This window comes from Pipra filicauda, unplaced genomic scaffold (genome assembly GCF_003945595.2).
Source record: "Pipra filicauda isolate LSUMZ 115617 unplaced genomic scaffold, ASM394559v2 scaffold68_size4259465_pilon, whole genome shotgun sequence".
Lineage (NCBI taxonomy): Eukaryota > Metazoa > Chordata > Aves > Passeriformes > Pipridae > Pipra > Pipra filicauda.
Genome location: NW_024104853.1, coordinates 491,146 through 515,054, shown reverse-complemented (window position 1 = coordinate 515,054; position 23,909 = coordinate 491,146). Strand labels below are relative to the sequence as shown.

General features: G+C 37.9%; 1 protein-coding gene across 5 annotated transcripts in view; it reads right to left on the bottom strand.

The window, feature by feature from the left end:
• The window catches only part of PIP5K1B (phosphatidylinositol-4-phosphate 5-kinase type 1 beta), a 103,433-nt gene that overhangs the window by 43,867 nt on the left and 35,657 nt on the right, over positions 1-23,909 (bottom strand). For all 5 annotated transcript variants that reach the window (XM_027722372.2, XM_027722373.2, XM_027722369.2 and 2 more), the window contains 3 exons: positions 22,511-22,588; positions 21,824-21,892; positions 10,783-10,913 (listed from right to left, as the gene is read on the bottom strand). In XM_027722372.2, the coding sequence (XP_027578173.2) occupies positions 10,783-10,913; positions 21,824-21,892 (200 nt within the window). In that variant the 5' untranslated portion in view covers positions 22,511-22,588. The remainder of the gene's footprint in view (positions 1-10,782; positions 10,914-21,823; positions 21,893-22,510; positions 22,589-23,909) is intronic.

The following is a 23,909-nucleotide window of genomic DNA, read 5'->3' as shown; positions in this document are numbered from 1 at the left end:
ACAGAAGGTCTAGTGGGGCACCACCCCTGGCAGGCTCGCTCACCAGCTGTGTTATCTTCCACACACTCCAGGAACCTCCTAGACAGCCTCTGCTCTGTTGAGTTGCCAGCAGACATGCGGCAGGTTAAAGTCTCCCACAAGAACAAGAGCTGATGATCATGAAACATAAGCCAGTCACTTATAGAATAATTCAACCACCCCTTCATCCTGGTTGGGTGGTCTATAATGGACTCCCACCAGGATGTCTGCCCTGTTAGCCTTCCCCCTGTTTCTTACCCACAGGCATTCAACCTTATCGTCACTATCCTTGAGCTCTACACAGTCAAAACACTCCCTAATGTACAGAGCCATCCCACTCCCTCTCCTTCCTCACCTGTCCCTTCTGAAGAGCTTGAAGCCATCCATTGCAGCACTCTAGTCATGTGAGTCATCCCACCACATTTCCATGATGGTGACTACGTCACAGCTTTCCTGTTGCATGATGGCTTCTAGCTCCTCCTGTTTGTCACCCATTCTCCTTAACTCTTTTCCTTGTCTTATATTTACCACCTTACTGTATTTTTAGGCTGCAGTCTTGAGATGAATACTACATTTAAGATAAAGAAAATGAAGCAAAATGCTGCTAGAGAAAAAAACGCCCAAACCTGCCTGTGGATTAATTTATGAGGGAAACTAAGAGAAGGCTTTGAAGCAGAAAAGTCCTACACCATGACTTCAACACAAATAACAACATCTTTAAAACAAAGTTTGGTCAGTCTCCAAGTGATTTGATAAATAGATAAATCCAAAATCCAAGACTTGACACAGTAGCTGAAATCAGCTTTTCCAGCACTTCTTTACTCATTTACTCTAACTAAATTATTCAGAAATGCAGCATGTACCTTGGCACTTGGCAATAAGAATATCCAAAGTATACTAAACAGAAAGAAAAAAAAGCTACGAATTCACACAGATATGAAAAGTGATAAACTCTAAGAAACATTCCTGAAAAAAGACTAAATTAAATATCATGAAGGAATTTAAGAGCTTTCATCCTGTACAATTAATACTTGTCATATGAACTTGTCACCTTTCATTAATAAGAATTTGATGGCAGGAGCCTAGCTAGCTGGCCAACCCACCTAGCTGTCCTTGCACACATACTGCTACAACCCCACAAAACCCAACTGCTGTAAAGTGACAGCAGATGAACAAGCTTTCTCAGGCTCTAGAAATGTATAGAGTTTAAACTCTTGAACAGGAGACAAAAGGAGAGGAAAAAACCCCCAGATTTCTGCCTGGAATTCACATAGAAAAAGATAGTTGTGGCTGATCAATGATACATTCAAGGATATTACAATACTGCTGCTTTTTGGAGTGTTAAACCATACAGTTAACAACTAGTGAAGGCTGCCTAGGCCTCATGATTTCCTCTGATCACTTTATAGTGTACTCTATTACAACTCCACGGTATTAAAATCAAATCCACATGTGTTTTATTGTTCCATTATAGAGCCAAAAAAATGGAAATCAGTAGGGTACTAGGCTAAAGATTGTAATTTTTCTTTACAGTTAAGATTGACTAATACTTTTTCTTATAAGGTCTTTCAGCTGCTCAGAACACTGCCAGACTTGTCTGACATTAAGTTTTATATAAATGGTTGCAATTCACTGAATTTTTGTGCAATATGTGTATGCCATAGGGGATCCTCAACTACACTGGGACCCTGGGAGCATACTTGTAAACATATTTAATTGTTGTAAGATGCAGACAAGAACAGAACAGAGTGTTCTCTACTGAAGCATCACATAATTGTTAGGGAATCCTAATCCCCTAAACTAAATTGAAAGGTCCTACCTTTCAGTACTAAATACTTTATAAATCTGTTTCCTGCAGCCATAACCCAAAAGCTTCTCCTGTGAAAGCATGTCAACAAATAAGATTACATGTCCTTACTATACCAGAACATACTGTCACTGGAACTTCACTAAGTCTGAATTCAGTGAAGTTGAAATGAAGATAGGAGGTTCGCTGTGATAATGGCAGGGGTCCAATTCGTTTCATAATTGCAGATTTAATTTAATTGCAGATTTACTCCATTGCATATAGAGTAAAATGAACAGTGCTGGGTCTGCAGGTGGACAGTAAGGCATAGCAAGTGAAGATTTATTGCAAAACAGAGCAATTATTTTGCAACAGCTTCTATATAGACGGCAATTCAATTTATTTAGGACACATAAGCCTACTTTATTACAGATATGACAGTCAATTTCACTGCGTAGACAAGTTTCCTTATTCTTTGTAAAATCATCTTCAAATACCTTTTATTTAAGGTCTGCAGAGTACTTTATCATACCCCTGTTTCTGTTAAACATATTAATTTGTTTCAGCATCATTGCCTAATAGAATAGTGTGCATGATCCTAACAGTAAGTTCTTCTGTAATGTAAGAAGTAAGCTTGACACAAATGTAAGATTTCTTGGTTAGTCCTCTGGAAAAAAAGTTTTTAATGTTGTCTTGCCGCTACTTTAACAGAAAAAGCACCCTCACTTCCAGTAATTTCCTACAGTAAGAGAAAACCTTTAAATTCCTTATGCATTTGAAGTTCATATGGCAAGCATGAATTGAGTATGACCTTGCTCTTACCTGAAAAGGACAGATTCCACTGTACAGAACACTTGATGGAAGTACATCCCTACCCTATTTAGAAATTATTCACATCCAACTCTATTAGCTCTTGAAAGAATGTATTACATGGTTTCTACCCACATTTTCTTGGTGCATTTTACAGTTTCACTTTGGTAGGATTAAAGTATATGTGCAAAGCCCTACGTATAACAATTTTTACTCAGTCTAGGGTTTTTTGGGGATGATTAAGTCTTTGAAGTTGAACAAGAAAAATACCCATGATCTGTTGATAAAAAATTAAATCTGCAAAATGGTGCTTTGGACACAATAGAAATGTACTCTATGAAAAAAAAGAAAAAGGAGGTATAAACTTCCTCTCAGGTCTACCAGAAAAACAAAGAAAAGGAAAAATAAAGACATGTAACATGAGCTCTAATTCTCGCAATCTTGAGAAATTTAAGTCTCTGTATGAGCTATTACAAACCATACAGGCTTTGGAAAGATTAGGAAGCAATTGTAACTTATGATGTATTTTAATAATCTTAGCTGTAAGACCACACAAAAGAAAAAGATGGGTAGGCAGACTAATAAAGAGAGATTAAGCTTAAAATGCAAGTTTGCAAAATACTTAATTTGTAATTTATTTGTTTTTTAAATCAAGCACACCTAGAAATGACAGTATGTGTATCATCTTAACCTGTCTCTTCATAAATGTTGAGAGTGAATTTAAAGCATAGGTGGTGTAATATCAAACTAAAAAGGGACTAAAACTAATTACATTTTAAATGGCTAACCTATGGTTTGTAAAAGTTTAATAAACGAGACACTCATACATTTCTTGGCAGCTTTTCTTTGTTGTGGCCTCACCCTGGTAGGATGGTACTCAGGAGATATCCCACCTATCTGAAGGGGCAGAGAAAGCCATCTGCATGTCTTGATAGCAAACCTTCATCACAGAGCAATGTTAATAGGCTCTGATAGAGCTGTTAACAAAAGAATTAGTCATGCTGTACTTGTCAGCCCATGTATACCTTTCCTGTGTGTATTGCAAAAAGAGTGAAGAAGAGGAACAGTTCAGTTCTTTCAGTGAAAGTAAACCTTTTTTTAGATCTTAAAATCAAAATAAAATGTCTAAAATTAAATGCTCCTAACATTAAAAACTAAGAGTATCTAATCTCAGTTTCACTGTTCCTGGAAGCAGCTGCTCTTTTATAATTCAAAATGTGTTTCAATTCTGCAACTGTATCAAATACATACATACTGACAGGTCAGGTAGTGCTTTGGTGTATTCATTTCCTATACATAATTTCAGGAAAGCAATCTTTTCCCACAGGCTGGAAGTAGGTATTACAGCTACCTGTACAAATAGGTGTGTGTGGGTTTTCTTCATACTGTGGGATAAAGTCCAGTGATTCAGTCTTTGTTTCTCACTGTGTGTTTTCCTATACTTACAGTTACCATATGCTATCCTAAGCAGTTCTCTGCAAGGCAGCTTTGAAACAGAGCTGTGAAAAGTAGATACCTACAAAACAAGCCAAGCCAATCACATAAAAGTTGAATACAGAAGCATTTACTTATAATGTTGAAGATATGACTCTTTCACAACCAACTGGAAATGCCTGTAAAATGTACGATTTTAGAGTACTTTAAAGGTAGTTTAAGTATGTCTACATAACCACACAACTCACAGGTAGCTGAGTCCAGTTGTATTAGACTTGCCCATAACAAGAATGTTTCTGCTTTTGTTGCCATGGTATCCCCATTTCTAATATTTGTTTTGCAAACAGAAATTACATCCTCTTCTCTGTGCTATCACTTGACTCACAAACCATGAAAAGCATGTCAGAACTTGGGTCATTCTGTGCATCTCTGAAACCAAATTACCAAAGAAGAGCAGCAGCATTTTATCAAAATATTCAGGCCAATTTCTTATCTGTCTTTGCCCGACTGGAAACATATATCATGGTGTAAGTTACACAACAACTACTGGTTAGTGTGAACATTTGAATACTAATCATAGTGAGCATGCAGAGCATTCTATACTATAAAGACACTACTTAGCCCATCAGTTAACCTACAATACAGGTTTGGTACAAAGATATTCCCAAGGATAAGTGTGAGTTTTCCTTATTTTTCTCAGTCAGTGTTCAAAAATATACTAGAAAGCCATATACTTTGGTTTTAGATGTAGGGTCAAAACCAGACTAGTGGTCAAATATGTCAAAGGTTTTACTTTCCTAGTATTTTTGACTATTTATTTGGGCTGTCATTCAAATGCTATCATAATACAATATTAAGCTTTTGACACTAAAGAGCATCACTCTGTGATTAGCATAACAAGAAAGGAATTTGTAAATGAACCAGTATAAAGACTGTAGCTGTAGGGAGCATACAGGTCAACAGCATCAACAGCATTTCAATTAGAAACCATAGCAACTGTTCTAAATATGCAGGGTCTAGACCCTGAAAATATAGCATATTAGCAAGGGAAACCACACAAGACTGATTAACAACTTACTGCAAAAAGGTCAAACTCACAGATGTGCTTATAAACATCTCCATCTAAGAAAAGAAGCAGCGTCCATCTAAGGAAAGAAAAAATGCAGACTGAAACATATTGCCTTGCTCCAAATGCTCTGCATTTCTGAAGTCGCACACAACTAACTAGCCAAAATTAGCTGACATAAAGGAGCAGCTTCTGTTTGGCTTGTCAAGCATCACCACAGAAAACGGGCCAGCTGACTGGAAGCTGGTGAACAATTCCCAAGAAGGGCAAGAAGGAGGACCAGAGAAGCTAGGGGCCTTTCAGTCTCACTTCAGTTCCTGGTAAAGTTAGGGAGAAGATTATTCTGGGAAGTATTGAAAAACACTTCAAAGACAACACAGCCATTGGTCACAGTCAGTATATGGCCTCATGACAGGAATATGGTGCCTTTCCAGCCTGATTTCCTTTTATGACAAGGTAACTCACCTAGCTGACCAAGGGAAGCCAGTTGATGGAATCTGTTTGGATTTCAGTAAAGCTTTCAATACTGTCTCTGACAGGATCCTGCTGGACAAAGTGTCCAGCACACAGCTGGATAAACATATCATATAGTGAGTGAGCAATTGGCTCATGGCTTGAGCACAGAGGGTAACAGTGAATGGGGTGACATCAGACTGGTGACCTGTCACTAGTGGGGTTCCACAGGGCTCCATCTCAGGCCCTGTGCTCTTCAACAATCTTCATAAATACTTGGACGCAGGACTGAAAGGGATACTAAGCAAGTTTGCAGACAAAAGGAAACTGGGAGGAGCTGTTGACTCCCTTGAAGGCAGGGAGGCCCTGAAGAGAGACCTTGACAAATTAGAGGACTGAGCAATCACCACCCATATGAAGTTCAACAAGGGAAAGTGCTGAATTCTGCACCTTGGATGGGGCAAGCCTGGATGCTCGTACAGACTGGGGCATGAGATGCTGGAAAGTAGTGCCATAGAAAGGGACCTGGAAGTCCTGGTTGATGGCAAGTTGAATATGAGTCAGCAGTGCCCTGGCAGCCAGGAGGGCCAACCATGTCCTGGGGGGCATCAGGCAAAGCATCGCCAGACGGTCGAGGGAGGGGATTGTTCGGCTCTGCTCTGCACTGGGGTGGCATCACCTGGAATATTGTGTGCAGTTTGGGGCACCACAGTATAGGAAAGATATTAAGGTATTAGAGAGTGCCCAAAGGAGGGCAATGAAGATGGTGAAGGGCTTTGAGAGGAAGCCGTATGAGGAGCAGCTGAGGTCACTTGGTGTGTTCAGCCTGGAGAAGAGCAGACTGAGAGGAGACCTCATTGTGGTCTACAGCCTCCTTGTGAAGGGAAGAGGAGGGGCAGACACTGATCTCTTTTGTGTGGTGACCAGTGACAGGATCTGAGGTAATAGCCTGCAGTTCTGTCAGGAGAGGTTTACATTGGACATTACAAAAAGGTTCTTCATCCAGAGGGTGGTTGGGCACTAGAACAGGCTCCCCAGGAAAGTGGTCACAGCACCAAGCCTGCCAGAGTTCAAGAAGTGTTTGGATGATACTCTCAGGCACATGGTGTGACTCTTAGGAGTGGTCCTGTGCAGGGCCAGGAGTTGGACTCGATGATCCTTGTGGGTCCCTTCCAATTCAGCATATTCTGTGATTCTGCTGGAAGAGCTTAACAAGCTGTCTACACTGCCACCTTACAGGCAGCTGCACAGTCCCATGGCCTGAGCTAGGCTTTTAGATGAACAATGGGCCTTTCTAACCATGGCCATGTAATCAAGAGCCAGTGCCACAGCTGAGTCAAACAGCTGAAATATATTGCTGAAGCCACATTGCAGAAATAACTGAGTTGGAGGCAAAATGTGCCACCAGGAACAGGCTCGAGCCAAGAAGCCAGAGGCACAAATGTGTTCCACACAGCTGAGTCACAGGACAGAGCATAGACAGCCCATAGAGAATGCACAACCTTCCCACTGAACACTCCAGTCACTGCTGCAGCAGTCCCAACACCATGTAAGCACCTCCACTGCTGGATTTCCGAAGCAGAGTTGAAAAGCCAGAAAACAGGTTAGTTGGAGTGGTTTCTCCTATGGTTTTGCCTTATTCAGGGAGCAGGGCAGAGACTTCAGATGCTATCTTCAGAATCAACCAGGTCAGTGCAGGGTTTTGTTTCTCGGTCCTAGGAGCACATTTGCATAGTACCATTTAAATTCTATCTGGACAGTGCTTATCAATGAACTCCATTATAGCAGTAATACCAGTAATACCTCAGTTTGCAAAAGCAATATGTTATATAAATTCCTGGGAGCTTGAAGAGAAGGGGGTGAAAGGAATGACACAATGTAAAGCACAAAGCGGCAAGGGCACTTTTCCACTCTACGCACCACTACAGTATGCAAATGCAAGCAAGCACCTTTGCAATTCAAACCCACTCACTGTACAGAGACATCTCTACTTCACTCAAAGTCAATTCCATTGACCTTAATGAATCTGGGCTAAACTCTGACCAATATAGCACAGTTACACAGTAACTGTGGACCAGGAACAACTTTCAATCCATGGAGTTACTCCTGATTTACATCAGTAGCTCCCACAATATGCAGAACAGTTACATTCAAATCTGACCCTACTACTTTTTTCCCTCACATTTTTCTCCCTCCTTCATGAATTCTGAACACCAGTAGAAGTGTTTTGCTCTGGCTACTGAAGCAGAGGTATGGGTGGTGCAGAGGGTTATTTTGGGGTCTGAGAGGTATGCAGACACTATCTTCTGCAACTGATAAAATTCATAAACATTGCAGACTATTTTCCCCTAACAGTAAAAGGGTAGAGATAACACTATTTTACTTGCTTGTGCACAGGCTGCTGTTTCATTGCATTTTTACTAGCTTAGGTCTGTTTTATCACTGCCACCATAACAGTGCTCCTGTTGCTGTCAAAGAAGCAGGTGTACCTATGATTCTGTAAAACAGCTGTTTTCTCACCTCAGTGCCAGACACAAAAGAGGCCGGGAAAACATGGGAGGAGGATGGAGGAGGAGTTACTGTGAATTTGCCACAATCAAGGGGAAGTTCAGCTAATAGCCTGCTTGGAGTTGCAGACGAATTATTTGTACCCAAAGCAAGTGGAAAAATATTGTTCCTTGCTTGGTAACCACCTGTTTTCAGCACCACACGTGCTGCACTGTTAGGTTCTCCTTAAGCTGCAAACCTCTGTGAAAAGTTTACCCAACCTCAGTTTGCTCGGGCATGCTTCCAGGTAAAGGTTAACCCCTTTGGCCTGCTAGCGTAACTAATTTCAACTAATTACTTTCAACCCATACCAATCCAAAGAGGACAAAACCAAAAGTCATTAAAGTAATGGCTTTTAACAATACGGCCATCACATGTAGGTCCTGTGCTAGGAAAAAATAAAGAGCACCTGAGATGCACTTTGGGAGTGCAGCCCTAATTGTAAAGAACATGCAATCTTAGCTTTTTACCTAGGCTAATGAACTAGGTATGGATATGACTCATGACAAATCCATGTAATGCCATTATGAAACACTCAACATCCCAATACTCTCAACCAGCAAGAAAGAATCCTGTGTTATTATGTGCAATCCTAAATTATTACAATTTATGCACAGTAATACTACTTTTGGTTGAAAGTATTTTAGATAAATAAAAGTGCATGTTACAATGAGACATAACAAGGATTTGAAATTTGACATTTCTGTGCATCAGCACAAGAAATCAAATGTCATGATTTGAAGAGATTGCTATATTTCAGTCATATATTTCACAGAGAATGTTGTCAACAAGTGCTCTTTATAGAGAGGTTCTTTGTCTCAGTCAAGATGACTCACTATGTTATATACTACTGCTTAGCACATAGCTATGCAAAAAAAAAAAAATTCAACCCAAACTAAAAAGCCAAAACTATGGTGCTCTCACCATTACTTTCGTTTGTCTAGTTTTCCTCATACGATTTATTTATTTATAGGAAACTCTCCAGAAAGATATTCCTGAAGCTTTTCTAATCTATTTTACATTAGTGCAGTCATCTTACTCCCTCTGTCATTGTTTTCATTTTAAGCCAGAAGGTATGTCTCCCAGCTCTGCCTTAAAACCAACATAAAACAGGGAAATCTCATTTCTGTATGTACAAGCATGTAAGTCTCATAGGAAAGAAGACATATGCAATGCTATGGCATACAAACCATTTTATTTCACTTGTTCCTTTATAACTATGTTTAAAAAGATAGAGAATAGATTTTTTTCTCAAACTGCTATGTAATAAAACAGTTTTCGTATATAGGTTTCATTTAATTTCCATGAACAAAGGTAATAATCACAGCAAACTACAGAAGCCTCCATCAGTGTCACAGGCAGACATTTTTCTCACCAATAAAAACCTTGTTACATGATATGCAAATTTCTCACCAGTAATTTGGATTATTTTAAACAAAATCTTGTGCTTACAGTGTATGAAAATACATGCATATGGTTAACTTCTTTATATTTACCTAATCTACAAGAGAAAGGCTACAAAACTGTCCACAAACCTTATTGTTAACAGCAGAACAAGATGTTAACAACTACTCAACTACTAGGAACTAAAGTATGTAATGTAAAAGCTTAATTTCACATTAAAAAAAATTTTTCTTTTCTTGAAGGATATCTCAGTTCAAAGAAAAACAGGAGTCAAATGAAATCAAATTTGGGGAAAGATCAAAATTTAAAGTGCCTGCAATTATTCTGTATGTTGTTAATTTAACTTTCTTTAGTGACACCAGTAATTATTAAGGATCATAAATTACTAGAAACAGCTTACGAAGTAGCATTCAAACCGCACCTGAACAAGACTTAAAAACTCATAGAAATTTTTGCCAAATTCAGGGAAGATTGCATACGTAGCATGTCCTTACTGAAAGGAAGGTACTCAGCACTTCTAAGAACCCAGACCACACTGAACAGAGCAAGTCATCTTGGTTTTGAAATACATTAAATACATTTTTCCAAAATCTTCTTTGTCCTTTCCCAGTATATGTAATTTGCAAAGTTACGTGGCACTGTACTTCAGCTTCTGAACTCCAAAACTCAGTATGACTTTGATTTCTCTCATTGGCATGATTCTATTGCTACAATTTCCATACCATCACCTTGACAGCGAAACAAGCTGAGATGGCAAAGCACTAAAGGTGCGCAACCTGTAATCAGCTTGTAAGAGCTAAGCGTTGTCACAGACTAAAGTCCTGAAGAGAATTTTATAGTGTAGTATAAACTATTATATTATACTTAAAATACAGGACTTGAATTTTCATAAATTTTGAAACCCCCTCAACAAAATGTCAAGTACTACTCTCAGTTTTTAGAAACTAAACTGAAACTAGACAAATGTGAATATTGGATTCACATATCACTTCATATTGTAATTAACAGCTCCTTTAATTGAAAATGTCACAATTACTCTCCCTCTCCATAAGTGATAAGTCTCAAACCTTCAGTTGAAGTGTGACCTTTTCAATTTTCTTCCTACCTTCATTTTTAATGACAACATGAAAAACAGAAGTTCTATACATTAAACTTTCTCTAACATAATTTTGTTAGAACTGGAAAACAATCCTCATTCAAATATCCAGTTAAGAATTTAATTATGAAATTCTATTGAAGATAAATTGAAAAGGCTTGTTCTTACCTTGGTAGGAAGACACTTTCCACTACATAGAAGTCTTGCATAAGAACATCTCTGTCTGGTTTTGATGTAAGGTTTCCTACCGTGTATCCTATTCCCAGCTGGATAGCACCTTTAATAGCTGAGGATGCAGTCTGTGCAGAAAACAAGAATTCAAGCATGAGTTTGATAAAACCAGATTTCTGTTCTTTATCAGTAATATGATATGTTAAACTCTTTAATCATTTTCATAATAACAACATCATGTCATCCTTACCTCCTAGAGCTCAGTGAGATGACTGATTTTCAATTAGAAGATTTAAAAGAATCACTATACTGTAGTAAAATCAACAAAAATCAATTTTCTGGTTATACAAACTGAAACTTTTCAAATTGACTCATTAATTTCCACATTGGGTTCTAACTCAGCATAGAATCATGGAATACCATGTTGGAAGGGACCTCAAGAATCATCTGGTTCAACCTTTCTTGGCAAAAGCAGTCTAGACAAGATGGCCCAGCACCCTGTCAAGCCAAATCTCAAAAATGCTCATGCTGGGGAATTCATCACTTCTGGGGAGATAATTCTGTTGGCTGACTGTTCTCACTGTGAAATATTTCCTCTTGTGTTCAACTGGAATGTCCCCAGGAATAACTTTAACCCATTATCTCTCATATTTTCTATGTTACTCCTTGTAAGAATAGTCTCCATCTTCTTTGTAGCGACCCTGTAAATACTGGAACATGGTGGGAAGTATTCCCCTCGGCCCTCAAGGCTGAACAGACCCAGCTCTGTAATAGCTCACACACCAACTTTTCCCTCATTGACTCTGGATCTGAGTTTGCATCAACCTGGATTTTTGTTCCCAGGCCCAACAGTGCTGGTGATAACAGAGATGAAAGAAGTGTTGAGAACCTCCGCCTTTTCAGCATTGTTGGTGACTAATTCAACTCGTCTATTTAACAGCAGGTCAATATTTTCCTTCTGTTTTTTATTGTTGTTTGTGTTATTTGTTGTTTATGTACCCAAAGAACCCTTTCTTGTGGTTCCTGACATCTCTTGCCAATTTCAATTTGAGCTGAGTCTTTGCTTTTCTAACTGCATCTCTGCATTCCCTGGCAACTCCCTTGTTCTCAACAAGTATTTGTCCCCTTTTCCATCTCTGGTATGCTTCTCTTTTGGTTTTGAACAGACTCAGAAGGTCACAGTTAAGCCAAGGGGGTCTCTTTCTCCACCTACTTCTTCTGCTTCCAGGAGAGCGGTCTTGAAAAACTCCCAGCACTCCCTAGCTCAATGGAAGCTTACCTCCCAGTTGAGCTCTGAGCAAGCTGAAGTTTGCTCTTCCAAAATCTAAAAACGTTGTCTTGTACTAACCTTCAGTGTGCACAGGCAGACCCCAAACTTCACAATATAGGGATCACTGCAGCCAAAGACATCACTAACTGAGATACTACAAGGCAGGTTTCTTTGTTTTGTGAGTAGCAAGTTCAACAGCTCCTCATTCCTGGTTGACACATCTACTGTTTGTGTGAGGAATCAGTCCTCTTTGCATCCCAGGAACTTGATGGCTGATGTAATGTGCTGTATTTTTCCACCAACAAATGTCTGGGTAGTTGAAATCACCCATAAGACCCAGGATCTGTAATCTAAAACTTGCTTGACCCCATTTAGGTGCTTCTTTGCCCTTACCATCTTGGGTTGGAGGTCAGTAGCAGATGCCTAATCTAAGATACCAGTTGGAGATGTACCTTCTGATCTTGACCCAGAGGCATTTGATAGGGCTTCCATAGTCACTGCATTTAACTTTTATATGTTCATGATTGTCTTTAACACAGAGCGCAACTCCTCCTCCTCTACTTTCCTGCCTGTCTTTACAAAACAGCCTATAGCCATCCTTTGTGATCCTCTTAAGACATTTTCAATCTAATTGGACATTCAAATTCCTTCAGGAGTTAGAAGTAGCATGCATTATGTCCTGGAAAGAAACAGTCACAAATTCCAGGTGATTGTACATGCATGCCAAGGCATTACAAAGCAAGTTTATGGCTTAAACGCTGATTCTAGATATAAATGTATTTATTACATTCTGCCTAACAGTCAATGCAAGAGGTGCATTGACTGGGTGGAATGCAGAGAAAAATGAAAGTGATGAGGAAAGAGAAACCCCTCAATAAAAATCTACCTGCATAAAGTGGAATGACTAAATTCAACAGCCAGGGTTTGCAGGACAGAGAAAGGTTCGAAAGGTCAGCACCAAATTGTGATACTATATATGTGTAAACTGAGACCATCTCTGAAACTTTCTCATGCTGAATAGAGAACCCTGATGGACAAATTAAAAAAAATGGCAGAACTGAGTCAAAATCAGAAACTGGTCAAGAAAGGAATTATTAAGAAAAGACCGAAGGAGTGAATAAAGAAAATCATTGGGAAGGGAAAGGCGGTTATCAGGAAGGGAGTATCTTCCCTTACATCATGTATTTTCACCAGTCTGAAGACAACATATTTGGTGTCTGTTTTTAGATTTTAGCTCCTACCCACCAAACAAGCAAGACATTAACAGTAGAAACAAAGAACACTAGAAGTTTCATGATCAGAACCACTTCAGCACTTGAACAAAACAATTTCAGGAATGGGAATTACATAAGAAATGGTTCAAGTACACAAAGCTACTCTTGTTACAGTTTCTGGAACAGCAAATATTAGAGTGACTGCTTATTTTTAGAAAAGAAAAGACAGAGATGTGTATATCCTAAATAATTAAAACTGCACACCAAGCAGAACTTTTACTTGCATAACAGCTTAGAAAAGGCAACTTGGTGGGAACAAACAACACCCCATTCTTAAAGTGTTACTTTGACTACTAAAACCATTTGGCTTTGTGTCATAAGAGGAGTCACATTTTTCTTTCCTTGAAAGGCTTCTATTCATGAATGATTAATGCACAACGAAAGCCGTAATTATGTAACTTTGATCAAACCAATACACATAGTTTCTGCTTCATAGCTGGATGCCCATCTTGTTCACTGCCATAGCAAGCAACTATGTCTGAAAGAACAGCATATAGTAAATTACAACAGAGGACATGCCATTCCAAATAAACCCTAACAAAACCCACTGAACTTCAAAAAAACCCCAAGACAGGTAAGCTGGCAATGTGATTTCAAAAGGGAAACTCTAGACCATCTTAGCTCATAAAAAATATCTGTAGGATTTTTTTTTTCAAATTTAAAAGAAAACCTACAGACCTACAGTCTCTGGAAGGCAGAATGTAAGGCCATCGACTAGTATGACACAGACTCTACCTCCAAGGTTACTGTCTTGTTAATTTCCACTCCTATTCAAGAGTGCCATTAGTAATCACCCACCATTTCTACAGCAACCACAGCAGTCAGTTTAACAGAAAAGAAATGTTATGAAATCATTCAGGATACTTTAACAACTGCTTTAAAACAAATTGATGGCAGTTACAGCATGCTGAAGCCAATTGCAAACCAATTGTTTGTCAATCACTGTTATATAATTAAATATCCTGTAAACTGCAATTCTTGCAGCCATGCAAACTGAGAAATTGCCCATTCCCTGTACTACTGTCCCAGAATGCTAATATTTCAAGGTAGGTAAGGACATTTCTCTTCCATCTTAAATGGGAACAGATCAGCAAAGGTAAAAGAGCTGCATTTCAGGAAGAGATGTACTGGGGACAAAGTGCTCCAGAAGTCCCACAGTTTATGGAGGATTGAAACAAAAAAGCCTCTGCACAGTTTTATCCTTGCATAAAAAAGCTTAAACTGTCCTCGTTATGATGAAACACATCTTTGTCTATTTTTGTCAAAAGTAACTATATATTTTCTCTATATTTGTCATACAGCTTTGCTGAAAAATCCTGTAGGAATGAAACATTATATGCAGACACATAAAGAATAACAACAGGTTACAGGATGAAACAGTATATAATATAGAATATATATAGTATAATAGTATATAGAATATAATAGAACACAGACAGGTATATGGAATATTTGCATCACTGACATATATTCTAGCACAAGATGCACTGTTCTCTTGAATTACTGTTATCTGCAGATGGGTCTTCCATCTTGCTCTACATCACTCTAAGCTGAAATCCTTTCTTGGAATAGCAAACTAAATGAGAATATAAATCCTTTCAAATAATGTATTAAGTTTGCACATGATCCCACAAATGTACTAAGTAGGATTTCAACACTGCTTTTCCTACAAATAATTGCTTTCAGCGTAGTCCTGTAAAACTTAAATTTTTTATTTTCATAAAAGAAATGAGTTAATCAGACACACATACTGTATGTAAAGGCAGTTTACATTCTGCTAACAAAAAAAATCCACTATCTGAAGCTATTTAACAACTGTGCCAGTTAGGGACAAGGCAACTGAAAGGATTGAAAAAGTCTGTCCCTTAAAGTAAATGAAAAAAAATCCAGGGATGGCAAAAATATAGATACTGTAGTTTCAGAATGTATATATTATATAGTATATTATATAGTATATATATTATACATTGCTCAATAATTATTTCCATTGGAGTGTGAAAGTTGTAAATGGCCAGCAAACCTAACTAACCAATAATGTGTCAATAAAATCACCAAGTACATAGTACACAAAGACTTCAGATATGGAAAACACATTTATTTTTTTAGACAGGTTTCCTTATACTTTCTCCATATTTGTATGGGACTATTAATGACATAAAACAAATCATTTAACAAACCATGAGCAGAGAGGAGATGAGCAGGACTAAGGCTTCATTTAATTTAATAGAAGTTCCCCTCTACTCTCATTCACAAAGTTATCTTTCTATTCTTTCAGCTCTCAATTGTTCTTTGCTAAGTCTTTATGCATTTCCCACAACATACTCATGAAATGTAACTAACATTCTTGGCTTTTTCAAAAGTAGACATCCTAGGGATTCTCTTTAGGACTGCGTGAGTGTAAACTTGGTCCTCGTTTATGTGTTTTCCCTTTCCATAATTCATTTTATTGCAGCTAAACCTGTGAACTTTCTGGGGCAAAGATTTTTCCAGAAGACATTTGGTTTATAGCAGGTGCTATAAAGCAAAGAAAAGAAATTAACTCTCCCTCAGCAGCTCTACCTCACTATCACTGCAGAAGGCAAGATGATGACTCCTTTCTTTCACCCTCTTTACTACTGTCATTCAAACAGGTTTTAAAATCTGGCTAATGAAATGGCAGAAACACCTAGCTATCATAGTATGGTATGAAAGACGGGGAGAAACAAACATCTGAACAGAAGCCACCACTAATAAACACTGCTTTGCAACCATGCTTCCCACAAAGTAGTTGCCATTAGTTCATTTCTCTCTACTACTGTATGTGGAGAAGCCTGCTCTCATCTTCCTCACCATCCCAGTCTGCTCCTTGGTGGGACAGTGAATTGGACTGGTATAGAATAGCTGCCTGCCTTCAGGCAGCATTCTCAGTGAAATAAATAAAATTAAATTAAAAAAAAAAGATAGATAGATAGAGAGAGAGAGAGAGAGAGAGAGAGAGAGAGAGAGAGAGAGACAGAGAGAGAGAGAGATAAAAAGAAATCCACAGGGTCTCACTTGATTAAAACTTGATCAAAATTATTCAAGCCACATGGGTTATTCCAGATGTCAATTTTCTACTAAATATATATATTTATATACTAGTTACCATGAGTACCAGGAATCCACCTACGCTATCACTTCCATGCAAAGATACTAACCTGTCATAAATTTTGTAATCTCTTAAGCCAAACCATCTGAGGAGAATGCATGTTAAAAACAGTATGACTTCTTCAAGCAACATTTAAAAAGAGATGTCTTAGAACATTAGGAAGTTGCAATTATATTCAAGATGTACATGTGGTTATTGCCTAGTCCACTGCTTCTGCAGTAGAGTTGTCTTGTCTTTGAGTGCCTGCAGTGCTTACAGTCCCATTGAAACAACACTTCTTGTACCTGTTTCTGCTAAAGCTTCTGGAGGCCGCTACCCCATCTCAGCATGATCTCTGCAGCTGCCACATAATAACTCACAAACAGGGACATTATAAAAACAGAGTTTCCAGAAAATTCCACTAAATAAACTGATCTTACTGTTTCTCCAGAACTTGTAACCATGGGTCACTACAGCCACAGTACCCCTTCAATCTTCCTTCAGTTCACACTGTTCTTTCCTCTATCAAATATTTGTCCACCTTCCGCAGGTCACACTTCATGAAGACGGACTTCCACTCATTGTGTGTGTGTGTTTCACGAAGCTAGACATCATGTTTGTCTGTGTCATGAAGATGGACTTCATGACAATCGTGTGTGTGTTTGTGTGGTTCTTCCAGCTCAACGGCCATCAGAATGATTTACTGACCCAAGCCGAATCTGATCTCCATTTTCCAAAACTGGATTCAAATTACTCCACGGCTTTCAATTAATTTTTCCTCCATTTCAAAACATTTATGCTAAAGTTTCAGACGTAACCATGAATCCAACTACTCTGGTTGTTCTATCTCTGAGGAAAAGAATTTGAGACCTCTAAGTTTGATAGTAGCCATTGCTCCGGGCAAAGCCATTAAAGAGAGTTATTTCAGTATCCTTGCAGATGCACAAAGTCTGCCACTGAGAACACAGGTCTCAATGTAGTAAAACCTCCAGTAGCGAAGTTTCAGCATCTGCAAGAAAAAGTACCCTATGTGGAGACATTAGATGCAGGGCATAAGTCAATGCCAAAAGTGATGAAGCAATGCTGTTTGCATGTGTTCGCAAGCTCTAACAGTAGGTAGCTGGCTTTCTTTAACCAGTAAAATTCCCCTTGTTCCTGGCAAAGTGACTCTCGCTTATGATACCCAGTTTTGAACAGGTGATGTAGTGCTTGTAATATGCTAAACAAAAGAGCCACAACATATCTAATAACAAGAAAAAAAATCTAATTTTATGTGTGTGTGGCAGCCTTCAGACTAAATGTAGAGATTGTGGCAATCCAGTAGCAGTTTTTTCACAAGTGCACATATACATATGCTTTGTTTTCTGGTCTGATTTTTTTCTACACACTTAATGTGCTTTGACAGACATGTCTACCTGATTCTTGCTACCATCCTAGTATTAGGCATAAGGATGCTACTGAAATATGTTTTGTCACATATTCAGGGACTACTGTGTGATTGATGACATCACAACGCAAAAGGTGCACGTCTCAGCAGCTTCTCACAACAAAGTCTGCAAAATAATAGGAAGGAAATGAAAAGCGTGGGTTTTGCATACTCCAGATACCAGTGACAAGACTGTGATGAATATCTAAGAAAAACTATAGTCTGGTGACTGGATTTTGTTACAGGGCTCCCTTGCTACTTTGCTTAGGATCCTTAAGCATGAAATGTAACAAACAGTCTCTCTCTAACTCTGTTTCTCCCTGAAAAAAAAATCCAAAACCACAACAAAAAAAAACCCCACCAAAAACCAAAACCCACAACAAAAAAACACAAACCCAAACAAACAAAAAACCCGAAACACAAACCCCAAAACAAAACCAAAAGAAACACAAGACTAACCCAAGCTAACTGACCAAAAAAACCACCCTGAAAGAACTGGCCTCAGTTTGCATAATTTTTATTTCTTTTATCTCAAAGCTATTTTAATCCTCTACCTTAGAAGCTGCATTGAACATACATCTGTGACATGTCTGTTCCATTAACTAAATTCTTTAATCTGAGTTACTGAAATATTTTGTCACACTGTAGACTAGAGCAACTTCTTGTAATTTACTGATAGAGAGAAAACCAAGGAGTAGCTTCAGATTATAATGTTTGTAGCAAACATCTGCAGCTGAACAGCCCAGCAGCCCCACCTTAAATAACACCATTTTTAAAGATAGGAAAACAGCAGTTTTCAGCAGAAAAATAAACACAACAAACAGAAGGTTGTGTTCCCTCTTCTCCCAAGGACTTGGACTAGATAATAACAGACAATTAAAACAGAGAAGAGCATTTATATCAGAATGCAGTAGCAGAAAACCTGAAAGCTAAAAAAGCATGATTCATAATAGAAACCATGCCATTTTTGCAGAATCCACAAGGATGGGGTAGCAATACTCATGCAAGGCCTTGCACAAGGTTGTAATAATGTAAGAAATTTCTTGGAACTTCAAGGTATTTACATTCATGCAGCTGGCAAGTCAGCTGACCACTACTGGAGGTCAGAAATAAACTTTTCTCTTATAAACAAGATTCCTTTTTTCCCCCAGGATGCACAGACAAGTACTATCTTTGGGAACGCTCCCAAGGCCACATATGCTAAAGAACTACAGGACAAAAACCAAGCTACAGTCCTCTGTTTTTCTCAGCTGAACAGTATAACCTTCTATTTTTATGTAATTTATTATGTAAAAAACCCATAATGTATTTATTATGTAAAAATAAATTTTGGTAAAAATTTATTATGCAATTTTTACATAATATTTGTATTTAAATAGAAATATTTAAATACTTTATTATTATGTAATAATAATAACTTATTATGTAAAAAAAATGTTCAAGTGAAGTTTCTGAGCAAGGTGAATAGATTAGCAAGCATTATCTGTCTTCAAAACTCAATGAGTATCTCGACTAAGTGCCCTTGAGATTAAGAGCAGTGGTAAATTGGAACAGAAACTGCCCAAGTAGCTGAAAAAGCACCAGCTGAGGGAACAACCTCTCCCCCAGCCCAGATTTCTGGAGGAAGCGGCACTGGAAGTCACAGGACAGAACTGCAAGTATTTTTCAGCCAAACCAAACAAGTATAACAACACATAACTGGAGAACTGTAAATGCAAACCTGTGTAAAAGAGCAAAGAAAAGCTATGTAGGCAATAAAAGACAGGCAGGTGTTAACTGTAAACAAGCATTTAACCAAGCAAAATCTCTTTGTGTAAGTTACCTAAAAATATGGAACTAACTGGGAAATGACATGAAATGCCTCTGATAAACATAGGTCATACCAGGCTTAACCTGTAACCCACTTCCTGACATCTACTGTTCATTCCTCTGAACATAAGAAATAGGAAATGTTATATGGAATATCTGAAGAAGGTGAGGATCAAAGAGTCACAGAATGGTTCAGGTTGGAAGGCACCACTGGTGGGGTCATTTGGTCCAATCTCCCTGCTCAAGCAGAGTCTTCGAAGTCTAACAGAAAGTACAAGGTTTGTAAGGAATTTGGCTTAAGAGAAGAGAGACATTGTTAAAAGTGAGACATCAGGCAAAGACATGCTACCTGTTATCCCTGCATGGATAAATTGTGGGGTCAACACTTCCTAATTTTTTATTAACATTATCACAAAAAGGAGGAGTATGACGAGTATAATATTTGGTGATAATATTTAACTACGGGGCATATGCAACACAGGAGCTTGAACACAGAAAAACTGAGGGTGTAATTATACAAAAAGGAAATAAACTGACATAAGACACAGACAACTGGTGGTTCAGAACTTGGAGATGATAGTCACTGTGATGATAGTCACTGCGACCTTTCAATGTGATGTGGCTGTGAATTCTATGTTTTGTCAGAGAGGTATTTTTGGTATTTTGAACACTCGCAGGATTACTCTTGAGGAAAAAAGGCAACACAGAAAGAACCGTATATTGCAGAATACACCATCTAAGGAGTCCTTCTGCTGTGCCTTTTGCAATCGGATATGTCTGTCACGTATTGGCCTCATAAGCCACCAGCGTGCCTGTAGCAAATGTGGATAGAGCCTTCCCAAATCTTCGTTCGCGAAGCCCAGCCATGATGATTTTGGTATTTCCAGTAAATACACAGAATAATTTGTGCCATGGTGAGAAGCCTTTACACAACTTTCTCTGGAATTTTGTGAATATATAGTCAAAAAGGAACAGAGAAGAGTATGTAGGATGACTGGGGGGAATGGAAACTACATATGGCTACCTACTAGTCTAGTCTAGCAAAATAAAACTGTGTAAGTGTTCATCTCAGGCACTGAATTTTTCTTCCTTTCTCATAGTAAGTGTCAAGAAAAATTTAGAGTTTAATATTTTAAAGTCATAGGTTGGGAGATTGAATATAACCTGTACCCAAAAAGGGGGAAAAAACCCAAATTTCTCAAACATTATTTCTTTTTATTTCTGAGAAAATTATCTGGAATGTTAAAGACACCCAGACACTGAAAATGTAACTGCCAGCAAAAGGGGTGGGAAAAGAAACAGAAGCTTAGTAATCTTCTGGGTGCTGTAAGTGACACCCAGAAATGAAAAACTTTTAACATTAGATGTACTGTAGAAGTATTTAAATCTCTGTGCTAGATTACAGAAATTAAGAAAAAAAACAGTCATCATTTCTTTGAGGTGATCTGCCAAGAAAAAAATAGAATTTGGCAGCTAACAACTTGGTTATGTAAATACATACATACATATATATATATATATATATATGAAAAGGTGTATTTATAGCTCCACTTAGTTACCAGTATTGCTAGTGGACCGAAATAATGCTGGTCAAGACAATCAGTGTCAGAAAAACAAACCCCAAATCAGTATCACCTACTGTTACAATATCTAAACGGATCTGTTCTGCTACTATTGATGCATGCTCCTACACTAAATACATCCTCTCTTAAACAACATTTCTTTTTTTTTAAACACATAGCAAATAGTGGTCTGTTTGACAAAGCACTGAAGAAGTGACAAGGTTTATAGTCCAGACACATTGTATAAACATTCAAAGCATTTGGGAACTTGCTGTACTAAATTTCTCAAAACAGTATTTATGCCCAGAGGTATATCTGTTGCTAAGAGCAAAGAATTTCTATAAATCTAGCAAGAGTATATACTTTAAAGCTGTACTGAACACACTTTAAATAGTCAGTTCTGCAGTGGGCAGAAACATCTTATGATTGATTTCACAGAATGAATAAAGTACTTACAAAAAAATCCAAGGAACATATGTTATTTGTTCTTGTTTTTACTTAGTTCTGAAATATATTTCACTTACAGCAGATCTGAATTAGCAACATGAAGGGAAAAACATACAAAAAAAGTTTGTTGTAAGTTTTATTTACCTTTTTATATGTTTTCTCTTCATTTGGTTTTCCAGCAGTAACATCTCCATTTTCAGTAACAGACATCATCTAATAACAGAAGCTTAAGTTATAAAGAAGGTATTTGCTTTAGAAAAGTAAGTGTTCAGAAAAATCAGACAATTTATTATCCATTTTTTGCTAAATTCAAACTTCTCAGAGGACAGCAAGTCACCAAGATCAGTGACACATCTAGGATATTCCTAGAAATATTTTTCAGGCAGACTAAAAGGATAGTGCTGTGCCAGGAATATGTCCAGCACATGACCGATTCTACACAACTCTCTCTTTCTTTTCCCCACACCAGTATGCAAGTCTGCAGTGAAATCTTGCTCCTCTGCATACTGCATGAGATGTTCCTGACAGGTCCAGTGATGGGCAAAATTATGAGGCTTGTGAGCCAGATATTCAGTGGCATGTCTCAGAGGTCCAAGGTCTTTGGCTGCATTGACATGCTGTACCTCCTCAGAGTAGTAAGAAGATATTTTACATTGCATCTTATCACAGCTGTAAAGCAATGTTGGATCAAGAATAAACCACTAAGTTAGAGATAACTTTGGTCAGACACTCTGAATGTGTCTGCTGAAGTAAATAAAAAAAAAGCTACAATGACATGCTTTAAAATCATTCTAGATTTTACCAACACTTTCTCAATGGAATTATACTTACTCTTATGAACAACAGTACAAGTCATCTGGAGCTGAGAGTGAAGATCAAACCATTGGTGATGCTGATGTTTTCCAGAACCTATTAAAAGAAAATTCTGTCATCGCTATGCCATCACAAATTTCACCTCACAGAATAGCTTTAGATTTCCTTTTTCTACAATTCTTTGGCCCAAGCAAGTATTCATTTACAAGTGTGGCTTTTCAAGAATCATGTCAAATAATTTGATTACTAACAGATCATTTAATATACTTAGAAACTACCAGTATTACACAGGAGGAAACAAGTGCAGTCTAATTTCCATTTGCCCCAGATATTCCATTACCATGGCACAAGCAACTCTACAATAAAACATTTATGAAGAGCAGTAGACATACATACTCTGGAGTGTTGTGTAATTACATGCACTCTTATAACCTTATAATCTCCAATCACTTATAAGCAATAGCAATGATGATTTGGAGGACTGCACACTGTATAGCTCTAGACAACAAACAAAGTAATTTTGAAAGTTTTCTATAATAGTAGTTACTATCAGCATGATTTCTGTGAGTAGTCTTGTTGAGGTGATCTATTTCATCGTCTAAATGGTTTGACTAAACATATGAGAAAATATTATGTATCAGATGCTACCTGATACCTCTTTGGAATCAACCCTCCCGCTCATCCCATATCCATTTTAAGTCACATCAGTAAAGCTATTCTTCAAATACAGCAGAAGAAAAAAAATTTCATTTGTCTTTAATCAGCACAATAGCATCTTGTACATAACTAAAAATTGATTTTAAAAAAGTATTTTCAGGCATCATTCACTTAATTTAGTTGTCAGTAATCTGAAGAGTGTACTTAACACCAGCAAGAAACCTTTTAAAAATGCTTCAGTCAGTATTTTCCTTCTCTTCAGAGAAGCACCTGAGCCAAAAAAAAAGGGGACAACAAATAGAAACCTGAATTTTCTGAGAAGAAAACAATGCCTCCCCAGAGAAAATCCCTCTTCTAACATTACATACCAGTATTTTCCTACTGCAGGTTATTGCATTCTTCATTGTAGCCTTCACGCAAGTAATGTGTCTTAATAATTCCTTTATTTGTATGTGCATTAGCAATATACTACACATTGAACTACAACTTAAAGGCAACAACTTAGTTTTGATAGCTTTTAAAATTGTGTGTAGTTTATTTAGCTTACCTATATCCACACATTCTGTTCTAGAACAAGCAGCAATCACAAGTATTGAGGCCATGTTGCTGAGAACACAGCTGCGTTGGGCAGGACACGTCTCCAGGATGAAGGACCCCCACCTCCCTAAGATCTTGCTTTATGGTGAACTTGCCACCGGCTGCCGCAAGAGAGGAGCCCCGAAGAGAAGATACAAGGAGTCCCTGAAACAACATCTCAACC